At 38.1% G+C, this 25,626-nt stretch overlaps 1 protein-coding gene across 3 annotated transcripts; it reads right to left on the bottom strand.

The window, feature by feature from the left end:
• Window positions 1-2,610: 2,610 nt before the first annotated feature.
• Window positions 2,611-25,094, bottom strand: LOC127494253 (synaptopodin). 3 transcript variants are annotated; one of them, XM_051859993.1, is made up of 4 exons: window positions 24,969-25,094; window positions 18,384-19,585; window positions 8,777-10,728; window positions 2,611-6,178 (listed from the first exon to the last, which is right to left on the bottom strand). In XM_051859993.1, the coding sequence occupies exons 2-4, from the start codon at window positions 18,577-18,579 to the stop codon at window positions 5,435-5,437; spliced, it is 2,892 nt and encodes a 963-aa protein (XP_051715953.1). In that variant the 5' UTR covers window positions 18,580-19,585; window positions 24,969-25,094; the 3' UTR covers window positions 2,611-5,434. The 3 variants fall into 3 exon arrangements, with proteins under 3 accessions (XP_051715953.1, XP_051715954.1, XP_051715955.1); XM_051859994.1 differs by having other exon boundaries at window positions 24,861-24,975; XM_051859995.1 differs by lacking the exons at window positions 18,384-19,585; window positions 24,969-25,094 and adding an exon at window positions 13,170-13,511.
• Between the last annotated feature and the right edge of the window lie 532 nt (window positions 25,095-25,626).

The following is a 25,626-nucleotide window of genomic DNA, read 5'->3' as shown; positions in this document are numbered from 1 at the left end:
ATCCAGTAAGAATAGTGAAGCGTGACACTGCAATCAGAGGACACGATCGGTGAGATCAAGCTGTCATAGTAAAAGTCCTGTCAGCGACAAAATTCATTATTTGATTATTTATTTAACCAACAAGTTATTATGAAATATAAAACGTCTTTCATTATGGTCAACTTTTTAAAGTAGTTCTTAAAGTAATTTCGGGGCGAGGTCTGTTGTGGTCGTCTTGAGTAAGTATGCTTTTCCAAACATCAACTCTTGAATTTGTAAGCATGTTGTTGTTTTTGTTTAATATCCTTATATTTAATAAAACTAAAATATCAAAAAAAATAAGAAAATGCTGTTTAGTATATTACCTGTCCTGCCCTCAACCTTGTAATTCCTACCCTGCATCAAGAGACTGTATTTTGCATAGGCTATTCCATAACTTGTATGTAAATTCATTCAAATTATTGTTTCTTTTTAATCCTAACCTTGTCCTTTTCATTGATTGATTTGATTTACCCTTCATTTCCTATATTTCTGTAATTCATCCTTTATTGTCTGTTCCACTGCTAAAAATAGCCTATATATTTATATATAGCCTATATCTCAGGCCTCCCAGAAACAGAAGACAAGGAAATCACCAGGCCCAGATGGCGTTACACCAGCCTGTCTGAAATTCTGTGCTGACCAGCTGGCCCAACAGATCACTGGAGCTATCGAAGTCCCTTCCTGCTTTAAATGCTCCACAATCATCCCCATCCCAAAGAAACCCAAAATCACAGGACTAAATGACTTCAGACCTGTTGCTTTAATGTCTGTGGTCATGAAGTCATTTGAAAGACTGGTGTTGGCCTACCTAAAGAACATTACTGGACCCTTGCTGGACCCCCTGCAGTTTGCTTATCGAGCAAACAAGTCTGTGAATGATGCAGTCAACATGAGACTGTATTACATCCTGCAGCATCTGGACAAACCAGGGACTTATGTGAAAATCCTGTTTGTGGACTTCAGCTTGACTTTCAACACCATCATTCCAAACCTCCTCCTGTCCACATTAACCCAGCTCTCTGTGCCCTCCTCCATCTGTCATGGGAACACCAACTCCCTGACAGACAAGCAGCAGCTATAGAGGCTGGGAAAATTCTGATCCAACACCTGCACCATCAGCACTGGTGCCCCCACTGGGTAATAAACATGTGCAATAAACAACACTATTTATACTATACCATACCTCTTATTTATATTTCCCTGCATTTGTGTGTAACAAATCTGTACATATTGTATATTGTCTATAGTTTTATTTTTTAATCACTTATTCTATTTTATTCCATTTTTTATTATCTGAATTGTCACTGTCATTGTCACCAAGACAAATTATTTTTATGTGTAAGAATACTTGGCAATAAAACCCTTTTATATATAATTAATATAATCCATATATAATTATATATAATTCTTTATATATATATATATATATATATATATGAAATTTCGTGTCATATTTTATGCAATTGATGTGACAGCTCACAAATAGTAGACTACATTTACAGACAACGGACGGGTTATTTTATTTTGTCACTTCCGGTTGTTGTTGTTGTGATTCACCGTCGCTTATTGCTGCCATTGGAGCTGCTTATGCAGCATCAATGCAGTATTGAGGGTCTCTCTGGAGTATGTAAAGCATGTTACCCTGCATGAGTAAATAATCTTAACAGATTATAAACACGCCTCCGAGAGCAGATATAAGCTCAAGAACAGACCGTTTTATTTTACATTTTTATCACTATCATGAAAACACTTTACAAAAGAACAAACTGTTCCTTGACGTCACTGAGAACCATGTTGACGTAACTGATGAAATAATACAAAATTAATTATTGTTTATTCTCTTTTTTAGCCTTAAAATGTTTTTCTTAGGAAATTCTTAAGATCGTTGAATACTAAAATACACAGTGTAGCCTAGTATAATGTCAGCACATGCGGTCTTTATCAATTGCATTTTAGAGGATTTAATTTAATAATGAATTACTTGTATTCGTCGTATAATTAATATTAGATATATTCTTCTGAACGTATATCGTGATTCCTGAGTTTACACTCTGCAGTGACTGGAATGACACCAGAATTTACCATTTTAGTCCTGTAGGTGGCGTTATTGACCAGGCATCTGTGGCCTTAGCTGACGATTTCTTCAAGAAACATTAGACCCAACTATTCGATTAAAGATTTTTTATTATTAATCCTGTTATATCAATGCAAACTAGACAAACTAGACTATATGATTTTAAAAACTTGTCTATACTGCCCGACAAGTTTTGTCTGTTAAGTTTTGACTTTTGTATTGAATTGTGAGGCAAAATAATAATGATTATGATGATGATGATATACATTCATTTATGTAAAATATTTCATGTCCCATATATCAGGACCAGTTCAGAATATAATCTACATTCTTTTATAATCACACTATAATAAAGTATCTGTATAATGTATAATTTTCTCCCTAAAATACTGAGGAAATTACACTTAGATGGGTAAAACTGGATGCATTTGTAATTTCAAATTTGAAAAAAAAATTATAGTTGGTGCTTTCACCATCAAAAGATATCAAGAAATGAAGACCTTTATCCAAGAACATGACATTTTTTTGTCTTTATTCACTTAATTTAAAAAGAACTGAACAGAGAGAGAGAGATAATATTGAGGCTGGTTATTCAGACATGATATCAAACTTAAAGGAAATGTATATGTAAGTTGAATAATGAATAACTTCTCCCATAATCCAAATGAAAGATAGCGCAAGTACAGGGGCTGTAAAGCATTGAAAGTGATAAGATTATTCTCACCAAAGGTGCCAAGTCACTTTACAGCTGATGTCCCTGTCAATCAGAAATCTCCAAATGCAAAAATTCTCAAAAATCTGCTGATGCACCAACGCAGAGAATCATTTTCTCATGCACTGTGATCCAATATTTGAGTGCAGGCTAACATGAGTACACTTGGCATGCATGACTCTTGAGACTTAATCCTTGAGTGCTAGTATTCAGCTCAGACAGATTTCAATATGTAATTTCAGAACTATGAAAGACAAATGTTGGTATTGAGTAGTGTGAATTACCTTTTACTACACAGTATACAGAGTGTAAAAATATACCAGTCGAGTGTAATGCATGCTGTAGACAATCTGACAGAGGTGTTTAAAAATATGATAAACCTTACAAGTGACCCATGAAATATATCTGTGTGAAATGTGTAAAAAAGCAACTATCTCTCCTTACTGTACCAACAGAGTACTCAGTCACCCTAAAACCAGAGTCCCTTCTATGTGATATACTGAAATTCTATGTGAACATTAACTTGTACTGTATATACTGCCAGTTAACCTCAGCAAGAATTCTCTCTTCTCCTGTTTTGCCCTCTTGGGAAACTGAATTATAACTAATAAGCAAGGTGCATTAATGAACACTGAAATTCAGTTCAGTCATGTTATTCCTACATTTCACATGAAATCACACTGTACAGACCTCCTAATGCTTTATATTTTCACCTCTCTTCTGTCTGTGCATCAGACCACCTATTTTGTTTCTGTCATGTATGTCAGCACTAAACTAATATGGAAACCGCATTGGATTTCAAATCACTAGCATCTTCCATTTATAGTATATGTAATGTAGTAAATTCCCTACCTTCTCACTCATACCGTAAAAACCTTGCTGTGTCGTTCTGCCTTTACATCTAAACTGACACAATAAGCAATAAGCAGTCAGTTCCTTCCAAGTTTGACTTGAGTCGGACTTATGAATAGTGTCACATTCCAATACTCTCACACATTGTCAAAACATACTGTACAAAAAGCAAAAGGGTCAGTCCCTTTTATATTTATGCAGATTTTTTTTTTTTTTTTTTTTTTTTTAACGAGGTTAATAACTAATACTGCTTTGAAAAGTCTTGCACATTACTTTTTATCTTTGGTAATAAGCATTGAAATTCTTTGGTACACCTTTCTGAGTCCATGTAATGCCTTCATTAGATTACAGACTGCTGCATATGTGAGGTTACAGGAAAGGTTCACTCTAAAAATAAAAATTTTGTTCTAATTTATTCACCCTCATGTTGTTGCAAAATCATATGACCCTGATCAAATCTTTCTTTCTTCCATAGACCAAACAAGAATATGCTGTCAGTCTCCAGCAATGACAACAGGCACTATAAAAGTAGTCAATTTTAATTGATCTAATATGATTTAATCTGAAATAGAAGGGAACATTTTCAGCTTAAATTCTGAAAGTAAGTAAGATGGCTTCAGAAGACTTGGAATATAGCATAAGTCACTCCTGTTCTGTCATCATTGCTTTGTACCAATGTTAGTTTTTGCTTAGTCTTATGTAACTTTATTACTTTGAGTTTGATTAACTTAAACTATTTAAGGCAATCAGTTTCCTTAAACCATTTAAGTAGCTATATAGTTGTTAAGACTGAATGAGTGGAATAAACTTAAAATCTTTAAGTTGAGTTTACTCTAATGATTGACTAAACCATCACTGAAATATAAGTGAATTTAACTATTGAGTTTACAGTACTCATACTTATTGGTTTTCAAAACTTAAATGGTTTAAGGCAATTAGTTTCCTCAAATGGTTTGAGTTACCATAACTTATCAGGTTTTACAGTGTAGTCATATTCCAGCATCAGTCTCATTCACTTTCATATGATAAAGAGCAACGTGAATATTCTGTTAAACACCTCATTTTTGTGTTTACATAAAAAGAAAGTCATATTAGTTTAAGTAAACATGTGGGGTGAGTAAATGATGACAGAATTTTCATTTTAGGTGATCTACACTACTGTTCAAAAGTTTGGGGTTGGTAAGATTTTTTTTTTTTAATGAGCTCTTATGCTCACCAAGGCTGCATATATTTGATTAAAATTACAGTAAAAACAGTAATATTGTGAAATATTATTACAATTAAAAATAATTGTTTTCTATTTAAATATATTATAAAATGTAATTTATTCCTCTAATGGCAATGCTGAATTTTCAGCAACATTTGATTCTTAAGAAACATTTCTTATTTTTATCGGTGAAAACCATGATCATTTTTTTCAGGATTCTCCGATGGATAGAAAGTTCAAAAGAACAGCATTTAAATTAATTAAAATTTTTTTAATTTAAACTTTGTAACTATATAAAAGTCTTTACTGTCACTTTTGATCATTTTAATGCATCCTTGCTGGATAAAAGTATTAATTTCTTTTAAAAAAAAAAGTGACTAAACTTTTGAACAATAGTGTATTTCTTATCTTGTATAGATCCCATCACACAGTCAACAATACTGTACTGTTGGCGATGTTTAGCCATGTACTGCAAATTCACAATGCTGTATTTTTACATTCAATATTTAAGGGACACTTTGGTCTGCAACGAAATCAGGCTGAAGTATAAATCATCCTTAAGTGCTTCCTACAGATCTTCAGGCAGGCCTCCCCTCTTCACCTGCAGACCGCCGGTCCAGCCACGGGGGCAGGTGTTGTAGCTGCGCACTCCAGGAGAGCGCAGACCTGAATCCTCAGACTCGACCGAGGCGTCGGAGTCGGTCAGCGAGCGGGTGTTGTACAAACGCACCGGAGAGTGGATCATGCGGGTGGGTGACGGACTGGTAAGGGTGGGCGACTGAGCCCCCAGCATCCGTGGCTGAAAGGGACTGGCAGGCTTGTGTTCATAAGACACAATCCCGCCGTTCACGGGGGAGATGGGCAGACTGCGCCCACTCAGCGCCCCGGGAGACGGACTGTTTTTCCGCTTGGCGGCATTGATGATGTTTTTGGCCAAAATGCGGTGGTTGGCTTTGGTGTCCTGGATGGTGGCCGGGGACTGGCACCTGGTTTCCCAGGGTGGAGACACAGGAGAGGTGGCAGTCGGCTTGAAGATGGTACCTGGAGATGAAGTGGTTGCAATGGGTTTGTGGATAGGGCTTGGGGAAGGGCATGTCGCGACGGGCTTATGGATGGGTCGGGGGGAGGGGGAGATTGGTGTGGGCTTGTAGATGGGGCTGGATGATGTAGAGGTCGCTAGAGGGCTGCTGGGGGCCCAGACAGCAGTGGAAAGCACCTCAGGGCTGGTGAAGCGTCGAGTCAGGTTGGGCGTCCTGGAGGTTGGGGTGGTGGAGCCGGGGCTAGTAACTGGTTCTGGGATCTCCTCCTTAATCTGATAAAAGATTAGAAAAGATTAGTTTTAGAGGCGAGACTTCACTTTGATTTAGTGTCTGTATTGTTAAATACACTCACAAACACTGAACAATGATAATAAAAGGGCTCAAGAGTAAGGATTTTTCTGCTGTCCATTGTTCAAATTTCCACTTTGCCAACAATCTTCAGTAGACTCAAAACTAATATTCTGTAAATGTAATTTATCAATTAATAATTATCATCATAATGATAATTTTATATTAACATTTATCATTTAAAAAATGTAAATTTATAATTTAAGTTAATATTTATTTTAACATTTTAATACAAATATTTCAAAAATAAAGATAATAAACATTTATATTTTAAATTTATTTTATAATGTTTAAAAATAAATACATTATTTATTATACATTTTTCACACATATAAATTTAAATTATCATATTTCAAAATTTCTTTACAAACCAAATTTGTTAGATATATAATAGCTAGACATTATTATACAGGAAAGTCCAATAAAATTCATACACACTTTTAGTGAGCAGATAATACTGGACAGCATGTTAGATAATTTCATTTAGCTGACAAGGTTAAAAAGTTGACAAGCATAATTCTCAACCAAATGTCACAGAAAACAAGGCATAAATTGTGGAAGACATAAAATGTGCGTACATGATCAAATATATATATATATATATAGCATTGATCTAATAAGACATGTGACAGTTCACTCAACTAGCCTAAAACTCACACTGAGCCAGCATACAATCCTTATATTTGAGCCCTGCAAAACATGTTATGGTTCGTTTATTATGGCAATGTTTATCAGAATGTAGATAGAGAGGAATGTTAGTGCGCAGAAACAAAGATATCATCATGCTCGAGGTACTACAACAACAGAACAATTCTGGGTCCAACGATATCACAATACTATTTTTTTCAAAAACTCAAGCTTTCTAAATTCATGCCAGGATCATGCCCACGTTTGGGTAAGATTAGCCTGTAAACACGGCGTTGAAACACATCTAAAACCCCTCCTGCTGAACTGCATGCAACTTTAGATGCGATGTTATCGATATCAGGCCCTCTCATGCATCCTGTGATTACACTGAGCTGTTTATTCTTGTCCAATGTCTGAGTAGTTTCCCAGCACACCAGGATGTCATGCCATCTTCAGATCACTTGCATACACACTGCCAAGACCACTAACCTTTACTGAGATATGCATTTGCACTGTTGAGGCTGCTGGATATGTTTTCACCTCCAGCAAATGTGTTTTTCGAAGCATGAGGAAGGGCAGAGGTCAGGCCGTTAGCCTAAAGCTCAAGCCCACAGGGGCCTGTTTCGAATCAGATGTGCGTTTTTTAGGGGCAGGCCAGGAATGTGCAGGGCACATACATATTCACATATTCAGAGTTAAAAAAAAAAAAAAAAGTTTCTAATTTCATTTTGGGTCAGAGCACCATGCGGTGGGTGGCTCTGATACACATATCTTTGTTTTGTTGTTGCAAGTGTATAGATAAAACAACTCTTTGTCTGGGAAAGCTGGCCTGTGATTCTCATCACTAAGGAGAGGGATGGATACTGCCAAAAGTGAAACAACTGATTATAGGGAATGCTGAAAATAGAAGCAGAAATCCACACAGGAAATTCAGCAGATTAGTCAACAGAAGAAGATAATATAGTATGAAAACCAGAGACAGATCAGAAACTGAGTGTTATTGTTTTAATGAAACAGAGTAGACAAAATCATTTGAAAGAGATTAAGCTAGAAGGGAAAAAATCAGTTTGAAAACAAAACTAGCATAAAAATATATTCCACAAACTGTGTGTAGCGATAAAGTAAGCTGACTTCATTAAACTCAGTTATGGCTTTGTTAAATCAGAGGTCTGCAGTATAACTGTGTATGCACACTACATCCTAGTACATACTGTCACACAGCATGCAAGCTGTAAACTACACCTATAAATCAAAGAGAAGCATACAGAACTAATTAAGAAAGAGAACATTACAGGTGTCGTACTATGAAGTACAGAGGCCCTCATATCGTCCTAGTCATATTAAATTGTATATCGTAGATCATAAAAGGCAAGACGCCATCTGCTAAAGTGCTTTATAAGACTGTGCCAACTCCAACCTGAAAACTTGGAGGCAAGCGTTGGAAAAAGACACACTGGTTTTGTACCTAAAATATATCTGGCATTAGCACAAAACTGAATAAACTCTAGTTCTAAAACACACAGCTGCACTAAATTACAATGTCTTTGATTAAAAAACAAGTAAGTTTCTATTTATAGCCCTCTGGTGGCCAGTTCATGAATTACAATTTAAATCAGTTTTAAAAGTAAGTGTAAGACCTGACATTTATTGCCTCCACATGCAAAACTCAAAAAATAAACAAGAAAAAAAAAACAGATCTGAGCATGAAACCAACAGTGCTACGTTTATTGTTTCCTGTAGAGCTATTTTTTGTACCTAACTGCTGTCTTGTTACTTCTAAGTGGCCAGTCAGTTTGATATGTATTTCCCTTCCATTATTCTTTGGTCTGAGGAGTACATAAAGAAAAGAAGAGCAGAAATGGAAAGGTTTAAAAGAATGAAGATGGTTTCCACACCTGTGGGGTGATACCAGCTTTTTTGGCGGAGAACGTAGGACGTGGAGTTTGGACGCCAGAGCGAGGTGAAGCCACACGTTCTGGAGCTAAAGGAGACACTGGGGAACTGACACTGCCTGCTGTGATGGAACTGAGAGGCGTCATTGGAGGCGAAAAGCAATGGGTTGATCGATAGCCGGCAGACGGGCTGTATGGTGATGGCAATGGGCTTATTGGAAGGGATGATTGTCTGGAGCAGGTGTGGGCTGTCATGACAGGTTTAGGAGCTGGGGCGGCTCTGGGAAGGGTGCTGTAGGGATCTTTCGTTGGGTTGAAGATGAAGAGGGATGAGTTGAGCTGGTACGGCTGATGTCTGGATAGCTCCATCTCGATTTTAGTGCAACCATTCTCCAAGGGTATCTCTGGTGGTGGAGCCGGAGCGGGTACTGGCGTTTTGGCAGGGACAGTCTTTTTCTGAGTAGCCTGCTGAGCTTGAAGTGTCTTTGAAATTTGCGCACTTATGTTGGAGGTGTTCACTATGGCCTTTACTCGACCGGGCATGTTGGATGGATACACCCACGAAGGAGGCAAGGACATGGTAGGAGAGGGAGATCTCAGCTCCTTGTTGCCATGGACATACCTTTCCATTCTTGATTGGCGTTTGGCAAACAGTTCAGCTCCTTTTCCTGAAGCATTAGTCAGGGCTTGCTCTGGCTTGTGCTCCATCCTGGCACGCGTCCTGGAGCTTTTCAAACTCGAGGCCCACTCTGGCACCAATGCTTCCTCGTGAACGTCCTCATCCTTGGCCTGGAAGTTTGAGGCTTCAGCCCCGAGAGCCAGCAGCTCCTCCTCCTGCGCCGCATCTGGCTGGGGTTTCGGTTTCTTCTTTTCATCTGCACCCTGCACCAAGGACAGGAGTTCGGGATTCGGAGTCACTTTTGGCTTCTCCTGAAATGTGAACATCGATTTGCGGGTTGCTCGGCGAGCCCGACCCTCATCGAGGATGCCCGTTTTGATGGGTGTTGTGGATCTCTTCTCGCTCAAGAGTTCAGGAGCAAATGTAGGCCTCGGGGCAGATGGGCGGACGTAGTAGGAAGAAGGTTGGGGTGAGGGAGTATGGGCTGCATCAGGTGGAGGAGGGCTGGAGTAGCTAGGGAGAGGAGGAGTCGGATATGAAGGTGGAGGTGGTGGTGGCGAGAAAACTGGTCTTGCGTGTACTGGGTAAGTTGAAGGTTGTGGTACAAAGTGTGTTGTGGTGTCATGGGATGGGGCTGGAGGGATGTCCACGCCTGGACTTGCAGTTTCTGAGGATCCTACTGTTGTCGGGGAGAAAAATGGCCGAGCTGTTCTGTTTATAATGGTGGGCTGTTTAGTCACCGTCTTGGCTGCTTTTCCATTGCACTGCATACTATATCCATTCACAATTTCTTTATTGTGCGCTTCATTGGCTTCAGCTTCATCCTGACCAGTTCTGTTCATAACAACAAGGGTATTGTCACTTCTAAGAGTAATCTCATCCTTCACATCCTCTGTGAGGTCTTCTGAGAGCTCTTCATCCTTCTCATTGACGGGTAGAAAGTGTCTTTCTTGGCCACTTTCCTCTGCTACATCCTCCCGCATAACCTTGCTAGCATCTTCCATGTCGCACCCAGTACTGAGGATTCTGCCAGCCGACCACGTTAGACCTGTCTTGAGGTTCCTGTGATTCAACTCTATGTGCTGTTCCGCGGTCGAGTGCTGTTTGTCCCACCTCTGTGGACTTTCAGTAGATGAATCAATTACATTCTCAGATGCCTCTTCTCCCCCTCCTCCGACACTCACAAGCGTGAAAGCGTTCACTCTCTGTCTGCGACGGTTGAAAAGTTGTACGCCTTTAGAGTTGGAATTGGCCTGGAGCTGAGCAGCAATGATCTGACTCTTGGTACGTGCCTCTTTCAGCTCCTTCTCCGACAAACTGGCACTTCTGCTGAGGTCTGTAATGGAAGAATAAAACAACAATCAACTCAAAAGAAAATTAAAATTATGTACTATATTCACAGCTATGGCAATGGCAATGCTTTTCAGTTCACAAAGACAAGAGTGTTGCTCAACTCAGCTTATAAATGTAAAATTTAGCACACACCACCAAGTCTTATGATGGAAGTGCTATTTTAAATTGCACTTAATTGTTTCAGCCTAACAAACACTGGGTGATGCATATAATATCACAGGCCTGTTTTACTAGAGAGAGCAACTGGAAAGGTTTTGGCAAATATTAACCTACTTTATATTTTATTTCATGATCTCATCATTTCTGTCACAATCATTTGGGTGCTGTATAAGTTTCAATTATAGTAGCAATGTGCTCAAATGGGAGTATAATTATCCTAAAAGTCAAGCGTATTATATGTCTTTCAAGTAATTCTAGTTTCCATGAGTCACCCTACTAAAAAGATGAATCATATTAGTTTGTAGTCATTTTTGCAGGCAGACCTATAAAAGAAACGCTGACATATAAAGTTCAAGGAATTTTGTTCAAAATTATTTTTTTCACAGTTTGCTGTGATTCACGATGCCTGCAGGCAAACATTTGTAGACCACATAACGTTTTCACACATTTATAGTTCTAAGAACCTCCTGTAAATAAATCGTAATGCTGATATTTGCAGTTCTACCCATAGTTTGGCAAAGATGGATGTTAAAACAGTCATCTATTTGTTGAAAATGGCAAAGGTTTATTGACTGGGCTAAAAAACCTCATTCCGAACTGCAGAAAGTATTTCCTTCACCATGGGCTCTAGTCCCTCCCTTAGCATTCCTCAACTGCCGAGAAAATTCCCCGCTTGAGACTGCAGCATGCCTTGAGGAATCTCTCTAAGTCTTTGGTTTATATGCTGACATCCTGACAGGTTCATGCATTTCCATCATCACTTACAAGACAATGTCTACATTTAAATGCTTGAACTTTGACCTGCAGTGATATACTGTGGCATCAAAGTTTTAGTAAATAAACAAGCGTGCTTGCAGATCCTGCCTACAAAAGAACGAGCGCCTAGGGAAAGGAACAGAACTTTTAAAACACAAACTCTCAACATCTTATACCAGCACATCACATCCTGAGAAAGACTGTTAACAATTACATCATTGGCAGAACAGCTTCACTCACTTAATATAAGCGTGGTTAACCTGTGCAACATAAACACAATCTGTTTCCCTAATAGACCTTTGAAATAATTAACCACTCAAGGTTTCCCTGAGGTAGTTTTCAGCTTTCATCCTCAACCTCAGACTTGGCAGCAAAACTTGCAAACAATGTTGTGTTTTTTTCTCAGTCCAAGCAGGTAGGTCTTTGTCTTGCCCGAGCCACAGTCTGAGTTTAAAAAAAAAGGGTAGTAAAAAAGCAAGAGTTCTAAATCTATCCCATTTGTTTTTATGTGCAAGTATGCCAGACTCAAAGGAGTTTTCATAGCACATGAAATAAAATTATAATAGAGCATGAATAATGTGCATCTGCCTTTCATTCCACCAGCAAAAACACCTCTTAATTTAATCAGGCCATGCAACACAACCTCTAGCACACTGTGATAAAAAGCTTTCCATTTTTCTTTACAGATATTCATCTTTATGGTATCTAAAATAATTTACTACTTAAAAACCTGGAGCAAAATCCAATAATCAGCAATAAACACATGCAACTTTACTCTTTTCATTTGCATGTTTTCCCAGTCAACCCAACTACTTTGAAGAATTTCTTTAAACATAAGAAAATCATAAAATTACCTGATGCACAGTTTTTACTTGTTTCTTATTCTTTTAAAAGAGAGTCAGACCAGAATTCAAACTAATTTATTCAGTTATGATTTACTGTGACTTACTGACTGCTTTCTGCATTTTAATTAACAAACACTAAAAATGTGGTAATGTGCGCAAAATAATAACAATTAAAGTGAGAATGTTGTTGTTGTAAGTATCCAGTCTGATTTTTTTTAAAGTATGAAAATTGTTAATTTAGATGTTACCACATGAAGCACATTTTAAGTTACAAAATAAATGTACAACCAAGAATAACTGTTAAATATAAAATACAATATGCCTGACATATCCACAGAGCAAGCTGTCACTTTAAGTTCAAAACTTTGTTCTTCTCTTTATTTAAACACTTATATAAACTTTGTCTATGCCTAAAGACAACCCAAAGCAACCAATCATTTTTTTCTTCTTTTAAAACAGCATGAATTCATTGCAAAATACTGCTCTCCTGTCACCACTTTAATGAAGAAGCGTCTCATAATATAATTTGGATGATATGTAATCAAACCTCAAAACTTATTTGTCATGACTTCAGCGCATTCCTTTCACCAATCTAAGTCTTTTTTACGCAAATAAAGCTTTTAAACTTAAAGAAATATATCGGGTCAAACTAAACTTCTCTTACCTTAATTAACTCTGAATACAGTCTCTTTTGTTGCTGCTCCGCGAGCTTTTCTAATTTAACTTCATGTGTTTCCTCCACTCCCCCTTTAGCAGCGCGAGGCTGGATCGGATTTCGTGTCGTTGCGAGTGATGATCTCTCGCGAGCTCCAAATGCGCATCGAGGCGGGCAGGGCTGGGGCACTGGACGAGGTTTGCGCTTCACTTTTGCTTTTTTAAGGATGGCTATGCTGTGTGACGTTCCTGGATGACTTTGCTTCCTCTGCTTTTTGGATTTGTACACTCCAAATTCAACAGCGAAGAACCGGGATACAGAATAGAGCTGGAGAGCGGGGCTAGTTGTCGCGCGGGGAAGTTGTCACAAGAGCTAGTCAGAAACGCTGAGGTTTTGAGTCAAAAAATTCAATTAGAACAATATTTTCTCTAGCAGTGTTTTTGTAGGTTGTTTTTAAACATAGTTCAACTCTCTCAAATGGGACCCCATTATGTAATTTAAAAAAAAAACATATAGCCTATATATATATAGCCTATATACCTATATAATTTAAAGGCATATATAGTTACATAAAAATGAAAATTCTGTCATCGTTTACTCAGCCTTATGTTGTTCCAAAACCTCAAGTTATTGAAACCCATTTCTTTCTTGTGTGGAAAACCAAAGCAGAAGCAGAATGAAAGTCTCAGTCACCATTCACTTTTATTGAATGGGAAAAATATGCAATGAAAGTGAATGGTGACTGAGGCTGTCATTCCCTGACTTTTTGCCAAATCCATTTGTTTTCTACAGAAGAAAGAAAATCATGTGGGTTTCAAAATACATTAGAGTTAGTAAATGATGACAAAATGTTCATTTTGGGGGTGAACCACTGGTACCTTTCCATTACCAGAGATTGTGGATGTAGGAACAATTTAAAAGCGTTCCTACAAAGTGACATGAGCACTGAATTTTACAAATTATGACTGCTACGGCCTTGGATGTACCTAAATAATCATGTACAGAATCTGTAAGTTTGCACATTCTGTCCCACTCCAAATTAAGTGGCCACATTTCATCAATGTCATGCATAGAATCAATGTGTCAGCTCTTTGAGAGGATTGGGTTTCAGGGGAGAGAGTCGTTCGGTGAACATGCTCGCTTCGTTGGATGGACACCTGAGCCTCAAGGGTGGAGTTCAGTTTAGACCGCAGAGGTTTGCTTGCTTAGTTGAACCATCCTACCTGACTCATAGTGCTCTTGCTGAACTTATTATTAACATGAAGAAAAAGACTTCCTCTAGCCTAAAAACTAATGGTAGGAATGGAAGGAAAGAAAGAATGTTCCCATTTATTTGGCACTGAGCTGCCAGTGATATATGGGCTCTCAGTTCAGACAGATGAGGGAAACTCCCTCACAGCTTGAGGATTTGGGGACCTGGCCGGCCTGGGGTTGTATATCAAAGGTCAGATTCCCCTGTTGGATGTAATTGTCCAGTTGGAGGATGGGATAAAATAACAGTTTTTCTCTGGGAAATGTGAGTGTGGAGTGATGAGATTGGAGCTGTTTAAGAACTTAAAAACCATGAATGTGCTATTACACCTCAATGTCCATAAAAACCTGTATTGGTAGACTCTTTCTTACTCTCATGTAGGGCTATAGGGCTGGCCAATGTAGACAAAAAAAATCATATCTCAGTATTTTTTGGGCTGAATGGCGATATACAGTAGGCCTATATATCTCTGTATTTTCTACTTTTCTTATTTGGATAAAAATCCAATTCTACATATGGCATATTTAATGTCTAACAGCAAATATTTTAGCAAAATGTATATTTTATATAGAATTATTGCGCTCCTTTCTATTGCACTTTAACGGTTTGGCTCGCATTTGGCACGAAATATTTGCATAACTTTCTAATATTTACAGATGGAGAATATCCCTGTGAAATATAAGTTATGCAATGAGGAAAACACAACATTCTACTTGCAACAAAAGTGTAAAACTCTAGCAGTTCAAAAGCTTACGCTACGTCCTACGCCTTCCCTATTCACCTTACGGAAAAAAGTGTAACTGACATGACGCCAGTTTACACTTTCTTCGTAACTTGAATACGGAGGCGGTCTGGCGGAAGTTAGATATTTTACTTCATAACTTGTTAAATATGGATATTTTTTTTTACAAAAACGCATCGTTTTGCTTCAGAAGGCCTTCATTAACCCCCCCGAGCCGTGTGGAATATATTTATGATGGATGGATGTGGATGGAGACACTTTCTTCAGCTCAAACTCGTTTGGTAACGCTTACTGCCATTATAAAGCTCGAATGCGTCAGGATATTTATTAATATTTCTCCGACTGTGTTCATCAGAAAGAAGAAAGTCATATACACCTAGGATGGCTTGAGGGAGAGTAAAGCTTGGGGTAATTTTCATTTGAAAGTGAACTAATCATTTAAACATAACTTGACTTACTTTGATGTTTTGTTCTACAATGTAAACGTATGTGCTCTCAGACTTTTAAACCACACTGTATCATTTTCCAATTTCATGCTATCAGCATCTGGAGATGCAAGAATAACAAGGATAGCATTCTGCATCAAATCATGATGCTGTGTGGAGACACCAGTCCCATACAAGGAGAGAGAGAGAGAGAAAAGGAAAGAAAAAGAGAGAAGAAAATGCTGACATTTACTTCAGCATTTCTTCCTAGGAACAGTATGAAACCAATATAAAGTGACGGAATTAGCTGTTCCATCCCAGCCTCTCCACATCCTCCCCTCCCTCTATTTTACACGCTCCAAAGCTGTAACAACATCAGAGCAACCTCTTGAATTCTGAAAAAACAGTTTTGGACTGTCTGAAATGGGTTTGAATTCTCATCAGAGGAGCTGTAAAACCCCTCTGTCGCACAGTCACTGGTGTGAACTGCCGCCTATATGCAGTGGGTGCCTGGTCATCTGCAAACCTTATTACACATTCTTTCCAGATAATACTACCACAGCTTGAGCATTATGGTCAGTGGGTATGAACTGAAGAGCTATTACTGTACGGCTCATCTGTTTCTGTGAGGAAACAAATGTGTCATTGAGGGTTTAGTAAGAGCTGATGTCTAAACAGTTGGATAGCAGCATGTTGCGTCTATCTATCTGACAGTGTTTGTCTCTCTGACTGTAGGGCCTGTCAACCAATCAACTTTTTGTCTTGACTCACTTTAAAAAAAAAAAATATATATATATATATATATATATATATATATGATTATGTGATTATGTGACTATGGAACACTTGATTCTGATTGGTTAATCACAACATTCTGCAGTCTGTTTTTACTGTAAAATGACACTGAAGTGTAAAATTTATCATTGTCCCAGACAACCAATTTCCTACATAGCTTAATTTCATGTCTGTCATTGCACTTTATTTTATTGTCTTAAAAAATCATATAATAGAATAAACTTAAAATATAATAGTATAAACTTAAAATATTTACTTGAAGTCCCCATTAGATTCTAAGTTAATATTTCAATAATTTAAAGGGTTAGTTCACCCAGAAATGAAAATTCTGTCATTAATTACTCACCCTCATGTCGTTCCACACCTGTAAGACCTTCGTTCAACTTCACAAATTAAGATATTTTTGATGAATTCCGAGAGGTATATGACTCGTCCATAGACAGCAATATAATCAACACTTTCAAGGTCCAGAAAGGTCCTAAAGACATCGTTAAAACAGTCAACGTGACTGCAGTGGTTCAACCTTAATGTTATGAAGCGACGAGAATAGGGTTGCACGATTTATCGCGATAAAATCGCACATGATTTGGCAAAGGCTGCGATTATTTAATGCGCAGCTTGTCAGAGCTTTACGGCTCTGTGATCAGTAGTAAATGTTTCTCCATCTAAAAGCCAGAGGGCACTCTTGCGCAGAAACTCAAAATATGCCCTGCCACAGAAGAAGATAACACGCATGATATCGCTGTAGCTAAATAAACAGAAGATTGAAACACTTTGATTAATTAAACATGACTAATAAACACACATTCTGTGTAAGAAGCCACATCATGTCACAGAAGGATGTTCAACTGTCGTTATGAAGTGAGTTTGGGGTAAAACATGTTATTAAATGTTGTCTTTTGTTGGACAAGATGTTAATAAATACTTCTCATGTCTGAAAAGACGTTTGACGAGTGTTGCTTTATCAAATGTACACTGTAAGCGATTAAAATTTGCAGTGCTTTCAGATGGATTAGCATTTGGAGCCATACTTCACTGACAAGCTGCGTATAAAAAAAAAAAAAAATCATAGCCTTTGCGATTTCATAATCGCACTAAGAATCCCGTTTAAGTGATAATCGCGTTCAAGTTCAATGTTATTTTTCGTATCATGCGATAAATCATGCAGCCCTAGATGAGAATACTTTTTGTGCGCAAAAACAAAACAAAAATAACAAATTTATTCAACAATATCTTCTCTTCTGTGTCATTCTCATACATTGTTTATGTTCTACGTCTGAACGCGACTCGTTATTGGCCGGCTCCTGCGTCACACGAATGCGTCGTGCTGCTCACGTGAACAGCGTCGGCCAATACTGAGCTCGCGTTCTGATGTAGAACCTGGAAGCGCTGAACAAAAAAAAATTGTATGTACGCAAAAAGTATTCTCGTCGCTTCATAAAATTAAGGTTGAACCACTGCTTAATGATGTCTTTAGTACCTTTCTGGAATTAAATTGCTGTCTATGGACGAGTCATATACCTCTCTGATTTCATCAAAAATATCTTAATTTGTGTTCTGAAGATGAACGAAGGTCTTACGGGTGTAGAACGACATGAGGGTGAGAATTTTTGGGTGAACTAGCCCTTTAACAACACATTCACTTGTTCACGGTTCTCTGATGTTGGTTATGGTCACATGATATTCAGGTAAACAAATAAAATAGTGTTTTATATGAATTGCTTTCATTTAATTGATTTTATTTGTTTTACTTTTATGATTTAATTATTAGCTTTTCATCAACTCACGAATCTCAGTTTTGGAAACCCTGATATAATAATTTATACTCAATATTTCATGTGCATTCATTTATTTATTTAGTAAGCAGCGACGTCGGGTCCATGATCACCCTGCCTGGGTCTATTTTTTGTATATTATTCCTTACATATTTAACACTAAAGTGATACAAGTATACTATAATATATCCTGTTCTTTAGATTCAAAGTTGTACACAAGAAGAAAATATTTACTTGTTTTCCGCTCCATCTGGCAAGACGTCAAGCCTGGCTTTGTTTTGACCCCACAGTGGTCATCTTTCTCCAGGATGTTAGTACTGTGCCTCTCCAGGGACGTCTTTGCTCCGGTCTTGTCGAGGGTGGAGGATGTTGTAGTAGTAGGCCCACCCCAGCTGTCCCCTCTTCTTGCAGGCACATGCTTGCACTCCATCCCGGCTGCGTCGCTCCGTCCTCGTGTAAGAGACTCTTCTTTTGCTTAGCCCCCTTTTAACCGGCACACTTGCCTGGGTGTGAAAAAAGCTTTCTTTTTCTCAGCTGGGGCGTAAGTTTGGCTTGGAAAAAAGGTGGTTTCGGGTTCCCCTGGATGTTTTATGCTTCCCGAATTGTGAAGAAACAAGGATCAAAAGCAGGATCAAAGTCAAAGCTCTACATTTTGCTGGACGTTTTCTTCACGGTAATCCTTTGGAGTAGACCTGCTACCGCCCAGAGATGAGCTGAGAAATGCACTTTTGCTTTCAATCCACACAATATTAGTCAAACTCTAACAAGACCTCCCTGGAGGTACTTCTCAATGCACGCTGGACCAGTTCCCATGGAAAAGTACCAAGAAAATTTCACAACTTGGATATGCTCTTTTGCAACTAGAGCAAAGATTATCCGCTGTTCTATTTGCGTCTGTTTTCGATCTCTTATCCAGATATTTGTCTTTCTTTTTGAGTCAGTCACCAAAACATGCCCCTCGAGTTTATCGCAATCCTTCCGAGAGAGACTGTTTCTTTAAAGGCACGCGTAGCCCCTGCTTTTAAAACGTTTCAACAATGTCAAGATGAAGGGCAGCGCTTGGTGCTTTCCTGTCGTTTCATTAGCACATGAAAAAACACATTCAGCTGAAAGGTCGTCCAAACGTTCTGACTGCAGCTATTGTAATCGCTAAACTTTGAAGCAAGGCTCAATCCATATGTTTGTATTCTAAACAGATGGTTTCTGTAGTTAAGCCGAGTGATATGATCTCTAACCCACCATCAGAGCTGACATATAGTTTATTTGCTTGTTTCAGATTAGGTCCAAAGAGACTCCTCGAGCAAGTATATGGTATATCCAGACAGGGCTTAATGTCTTAACCTCTAGTTGTGTCATAGAAATGAATGGCCACTGGATGAACCTTCTCTGCTGCCAGGATACAAAGAGTCAGTGACCTTCCTCTCAACTGCGATTTCCTGAAACATATAAGATGCAAACTATGAGTTCACGTTTACTATGATACATGCATAAAAATAAAGAAACCAGATATCCTACCACATTAAAAATCTTGTAAAGCATTTTTAATTAGAACTAGTTGAGGTGAAAAACATCATAAAGGAAAAACTCCAAATGAATGAAGGAGGGGTATTTTTTCTCTGGACTTGATATCATTCGTGAAAATGACACCCCACCCATTGTCAAATCAGTGGGTGGAATGAACTGCATTTCCTACATGTGAAGTTGAAACAATGCATATCCCATTTTCTTCCTGACTAATATCAAGGAGACAGGATAATGAAAAGAAAAAGTGTTGCCCAATTAGGAGTTTTTGCTTTAGAAAATGGCCTGTTGAGGAAGGAAGGTCAATATTCTTCGAAGCTGGAAACATGAAATCTGGAGAAAGGAGAAAGAGCCATAGATTTCCAATTTGAATATTTATTTATAAAATTATAATACCCCTTCAAATATTTGGTTAATGTGGCTATGGACTTTTAAAAAAATAATAATTTATTGTTGGATTCTAAGATGTTTAACACTATTTAGATGTGTTTTAGTTCAAGTCAAAACTGTTTGGTTACCAACATACTTGAGAGAAAAAAGTAAGTCATACAGGTTTGGAACGACATAAATGATGACAGAATTTTATTTATTTATAACTATTCCTGTAACTTTTTGATTATGAAGATCTAAGGATGGAGTCCCTTTATATTATCATTTGGTTTCATGAAGCCATTTGCAATGTCACAGCTGTCGGTTTCGTCATTTAAAGGGTTAGTTCACCCAAAAATGAAAATCATGTCATTTATTACTTACCCTCATGTCGTTCTACACCCATAAGGCCTTCATCCATCTTCGGAGCTAAAATTATGATATTTTGATTAAATCCGATGTCTCAGTGAGGCCTGCATTCACAGCAATGACATTTCCTCTCTCAAGATCCATAAAGGTACTAAAAACATTTAAAACAGTTAATGTGAGTTCAGTGGTTCTACCTTAATGTTACAAAGCGACGAGAATACTTTTTGTGCGCCAAAAAAACAAAATAATGACTTTTTAACAATATAGTAATGGGCCGATTTCAAAACACTGCTTCGGAGCTTTACGAATCGAATCAGTGACTCGGAGCGCCGATGTCACGTGATTTCAGCAGTTTAGCTGTTTGATAGGAGATCCGTATCACTGATTCGATTCGTAAAGCTCCGAAGCAGTGTTTTGAAATCGGCCCATCACTATATTGTTGAAAAGTTGTTATTTTGTTTTTTTGGCGCACAAAAAGTATTCTCGTCGCTTTATAATATTAAGGAAGAACCACTGAACTCACATGAACTGTTTTAAATATGTTTTTAGTACCTTTATGGATCTTGAGAGAGGAAATGTCATTGCTTTGAATGCAGGCCTCACTGAGACATCGGATTTAATCCAAATATCTTAATTTGTCTTCCGAAGATGAATGAAGGCCTTTCGGTGTAGAACGACATGAGGGTGAGTAATAAATGACATGATTTTCATTTTTGTGTGAACTAACCCTTTAAGGAATTTTCTGTTATTAGGAAAGGCTTTGACTCCAATGTGATTCTATGCATTCTCTCGGATGACTTGTAATGAAGTTGCATGCTGAAACAGGACAGTGTGTTAATTGGCAATTGTACAAATAGCACAGTCTAGTCTCAATAGAAGTGAATCACCCTGTCAGCTGAGTGTTGTCTCTCTCACATCCTGTAGGCTACAACAAGGCCAAGGGTCACTTGAGGTAATAAGACCCCATTAGTCTTCATCACCACCTTTCAAACACTGTTTGAACTAATAACACCTATGACAAATGAGCAGTCTTGCAGTGATTAGATTGACCCCTGTACGTTTATGTTTGGGAGTTTATGTCACGCCCACTCCAACAGGCAGCTTAAAGTGGCCACAAGAAGACACCCACTGTTCAGGCCCTCCCTTCCATCCTCCTCAAATAAAGACAACTCAAAACAAACACTCTCGCCCACAAAAGCCTCTCACAAACTCTCTGCCTTTCTCTGCTTTGGACGGAACAGTTGTTGTGTTTTGTAATGCATTACATTGAGTAATGTGACCTCTGACGACACTTTATCCTTTGATGGTAGATACTAATGTTATACATTATAGAAACTAAAGCTGTACATACTGAATATAGGTACAAATACCGATACAGACAGGCTAATACATTTTTGCCACACTGGCAGATAAAAAAGAGAATACTTACAGATCTTAATTCATAGCCATTTAACTATTTAGCTAAAGTATAATATATATATACACACACTACCATTCAAATTGTTGGGGTCAGTAACATTTTCTTTTTATGTTACTTTTATAATACTTTAATTTAGCAAGGGCGCATTGAATTGATCAAAAGTGACAGTAAAAAGAGTTGTTACAAGGATTTCTGTTTCAAATAAATGATGTTCTTTTGAACTTTCTATTCAATCATGGATCCTGGAAAAATCATTAGTCATAGTTTCCACAGAAATATTAAGCATCACAACTGCTTTGAACATTGCTAACAATAAGAAATGTTTCTTTAGAACCAAATCAGCATATGAGAATGATTTCTGAAGGATCATGTTACACTGAAGACTGGAGTAATTATGCTGAAAATTCAGCTTTGCACCACAGGAATAAATTACATTTTAAAATGTATTAAAATAGAATAAAATTTTAATAATTTTTCCAATATTAATGTATTACTGTGTTTTTGATCAATTAAAGGGGCGGTTGATTATGATTTCACTTTTTTAACTTTAGTTAGTGTGTAATGTTGCTTTTTGAGCATAAACAACATCTGCAAAGTTACGACGCTCAAAGCAAAGCGAGATATTTTTTTTTTAAAGAATTCCCTGTTTAAGGACTACAACAAACGGCTGGTAGGGACTACAACGAGCTTCTTCCCGGGTTAGTGACATCACTAACCTTAATATTTACATAAACCCTGCCCCCAAGAATACGCAACAAAGGGGTGAGGCCATGTTATTGCAATACAGTACATAACACAAATGCAATAGCATGTCATAAAAGCAAGATGACAACATAAGTTATAACCATAATTAAACTAAACTATACCTGTTCTGTCTTCATGCAGCATATATTCTCTGGCTCTGTAGGATCTTACAACAGTTCCCACAAGAGTGATTTATAGATTATCATGACAGAATATCTTAATCAATGACTTTAAGATAGTTAACTCAACATCAGCTACATAAATTCATCATCTAACCATTCAAAAACGTCATGTTGCATTCTACATGTCACTTCTTCTTGAGTCTCTCCATCATTGTCCAACTCCGGTTTGAACATAAAAGGCTGAACAGTTTCTGACATTTTCAGTGAGTCTGCGTGAGGAAATCGGTGCTGCTAACACAAGCTCTTGAAACTCCGCTCCCTTATTGGGAGCAGCAGCTCATTTGCATTTAAAGGGACACACAAAAAAACGGAGCGTTTTTGCTCACCCTCAAAAAGTGACAAATTTAACATGCTATAAAAAATTATCTGTGGGGTATTTTGAGCTTGCACACTCTGGGGACATCAGAGACTTATTTTACATCTTGTAAAATTGGCATTATATGACCCCTTTAAATGCAGCCTTGGTGAGAATAAAAGATTTCTTTCAAAAACATTAAAAATGTCACTTACATCAGGGAAACTCAGACTATCATTCTTAACATTTAATTTAATCCATTACGGTTCCTTATAAACTTACCAGCTAATAAGGAATCAGCTATTTCTTTTACTCACCAAATCACTTTGAAGGCTGAAAGCTGGTTGACAGAAAGTTGAAAGCTTATGCATCAGAGCCTTTGAACTTCAGGCTAAATCTCAAGGATTTGCAGGGGAAAAAGTCAGCATAATGATAAATCTTAATCTGTCTTAAAGTGTCAAAGTAGGCTTATCATATCTGATTTCACTTTCCAGGTATTTACATTACAACACTGACTTGCCATCCTACCTGTACGGCTCCCTCATATATCTCTTAACGATTTACCATCATTTGATTCATGACACATTCCAATCCAATGAGGACATTCTTGTTATCATACACCATTTTAATGAACCATATTGAGCTCTACCCAACACATTCCATGCGTTATCAGTTCTGAGGAACCGGATACAGGTACTGGGAGATTTGTGTGTGTTTTGGGCTGTATCCGTTACAGTGCATAATATGAGCAATAATAGTGTACGTAATGGTGTCTGACACAGCGTTTTGATAAACCTCCCGGGCCCGACAGGTCTCTCTAATCTCTAAGATCCATTACAGCCCTCCAGGGCCGGATCCTTCAACCGTACGCCACACTACAATGCAGAGACCTGCTCTTCAACTCGGCTTTTTTCGCACAAAGGCCTATTGAAGCACCTGTAAGTGGCCTGAAAAATAATTTGGGGGTTGCACTCTACATTTGGCATTCTTTGAGAGTAATTCTCAGCAGATAACAAGCATGCCTTGGCTTGCACAGGTTGATGACAGACAGCAAAAACACCATTAGTTATAAACTTCAATGAGGCTCAGAGACATGGTGCCTGCTTTATAAGGGTACTAAGTATATAGCAGCCACATATATAAATTATAGAGAAAAATGACTTATCATTGAAATTATAAGATGTGCAGGCTCTCATTGGGATGTGCATTGCGTTCAATAGCAAAGTCTGCAGAGAATCACTAAGAAGACAAGTACTCTGCAATAAACTGTAAATATTGTATAAGTGTTTCAATTTCATTTTAATGACATATGAACCTCATTAAAGATCCATAAACGCATAAAAAGAAAGCCCTTTTGTACTCTGACAAAATAATAAACCTAGCACTAAACTCTTCTAGCAGATCCAAATAGCTGATAAAACTTTAGTACCATTTAAAAGCTGCTACTTAATAAGTCCAGCAAATTATGACAGCAAATAAAAGTTCAGATCAGATAAAGGTCAGTGACAGATGCTCAGCACGAAGTCTCCGCTAAACAGAACCCCTGCCTAATGTATAAGTCATTACTGTCGCTAAGAAACTCCAGCACCGGATATTCGTTCTACTGTTACAGCACAGTGCTCAAATTTATCATCATAAGAACCACACGCAGGCAGGACAAAAGACAGCCAAACAGAGAACACATGAAGCCTATTGCCAGTGAAATTATCCCTCGATCAGGAGGAGAAAGAAGTTAACTTCCTCAATTAATTCAACCCAAATATTTAGAAAGATCGACTTCAGAAACATTCCTCCTTGTTGCAGCTGGCTACCTCATGAAGCAGATTCTTCAAGGATGTAGTCTGCGATTCAACAGGTGATAAAGCTCTTCATTGCCTGGAGAAACTCAATGAAAGCTCTGGAGCTGATAGTAGACTCACCTGTAGTCCCAAGTGCTTCGGTGTGTATGTGATGGCTAGTTTGTACAGCCCCTTTTCAGGTCCTCCTTGTGTTCACCTCCCCCTCTGTCTCACATGCAGCTACGCTCTCGTTCTCGCTCTCTCTCTCGCAGACAGAAAGAAGGGAAAAGGGGGTGTGGACGAGCAGGAGTTGGAACACAGAGAGTTCTTTGTCTGCCTTCTTCATATGGTTTCCTTCAAGCATGCATACTGAACGCATTATACCATTATATATTGTCATATTTAAAGTAAGGGTGTTTGAGGAACGGTGTGCACTTTGCTCTTTGTCCCGCTCAGATTTTTATACCAAATGGGGGAATAAAACGGACGCAGCACATGCATGCACTAAAACTTTCTATGAGTGCTTGTTTCTGATTGCTATGAGTTATAAAAAGTAACCAGTGTTGAGTGTTTTCTCAAGAGGGGAATAAAGTGAAACACAAAAGGGCCATGGAGATTGGTTTCACAGACACAGACAGCCTCTACGATGATCCTTGAGCTGCATGTTGAAGCAAAGTAAGACACTTAAAGTCTCAATGGGATGGGATCTAAAGCCCACTGATCTTCCGACAGTGATGTCTGTCTGAGAGCAGACATGCGAGATGGAAAACAAGGTATCTGTAGCAGGACAAATACTATG

The sequence above is a fragment of the Ctenopharyngodon idella genome, chromosome 14 (genome assembly GCF_019924925.1).
Source record: "Ctenopharyngodon idella isolate HZGC_01 chromosome 14, HZGC01, whole genome shotgun sequence".
NCBI lineage: Eukaryota > Metazoa > Chordata > Actinopteri > Cypriniformes > Xenocyprididae > Ctenopharyngodon > Ctenopharyngodon idella.
This window is presented reverse-complemented; position numbering and strand designations above follow the sequence as displayed.

Coding starts and splice junctions, on each gene's coding strand:
- LOC127494253 (XM_051859993.1), bottom strand. CDS start 18,579: ATGGAGTGCAAGCATGTGCCTGCAAGAAGAGGGGACAGCTGGGGTGGG. Junction 10,729..18,383: donor CCAGATGGAGCGGAAAACAA/GTAAATATTTTC, acceptor CTTCCATTACAG/ACCTCAGCAGAAGTGCCAGT. Junction 6,179..8,776: donor AAGCTGGTATCACCCCACAG/GTGTGGAAACCA, acceptor ATCTTTTATCAG/ATTAAGGAGGAGATCCCAGA.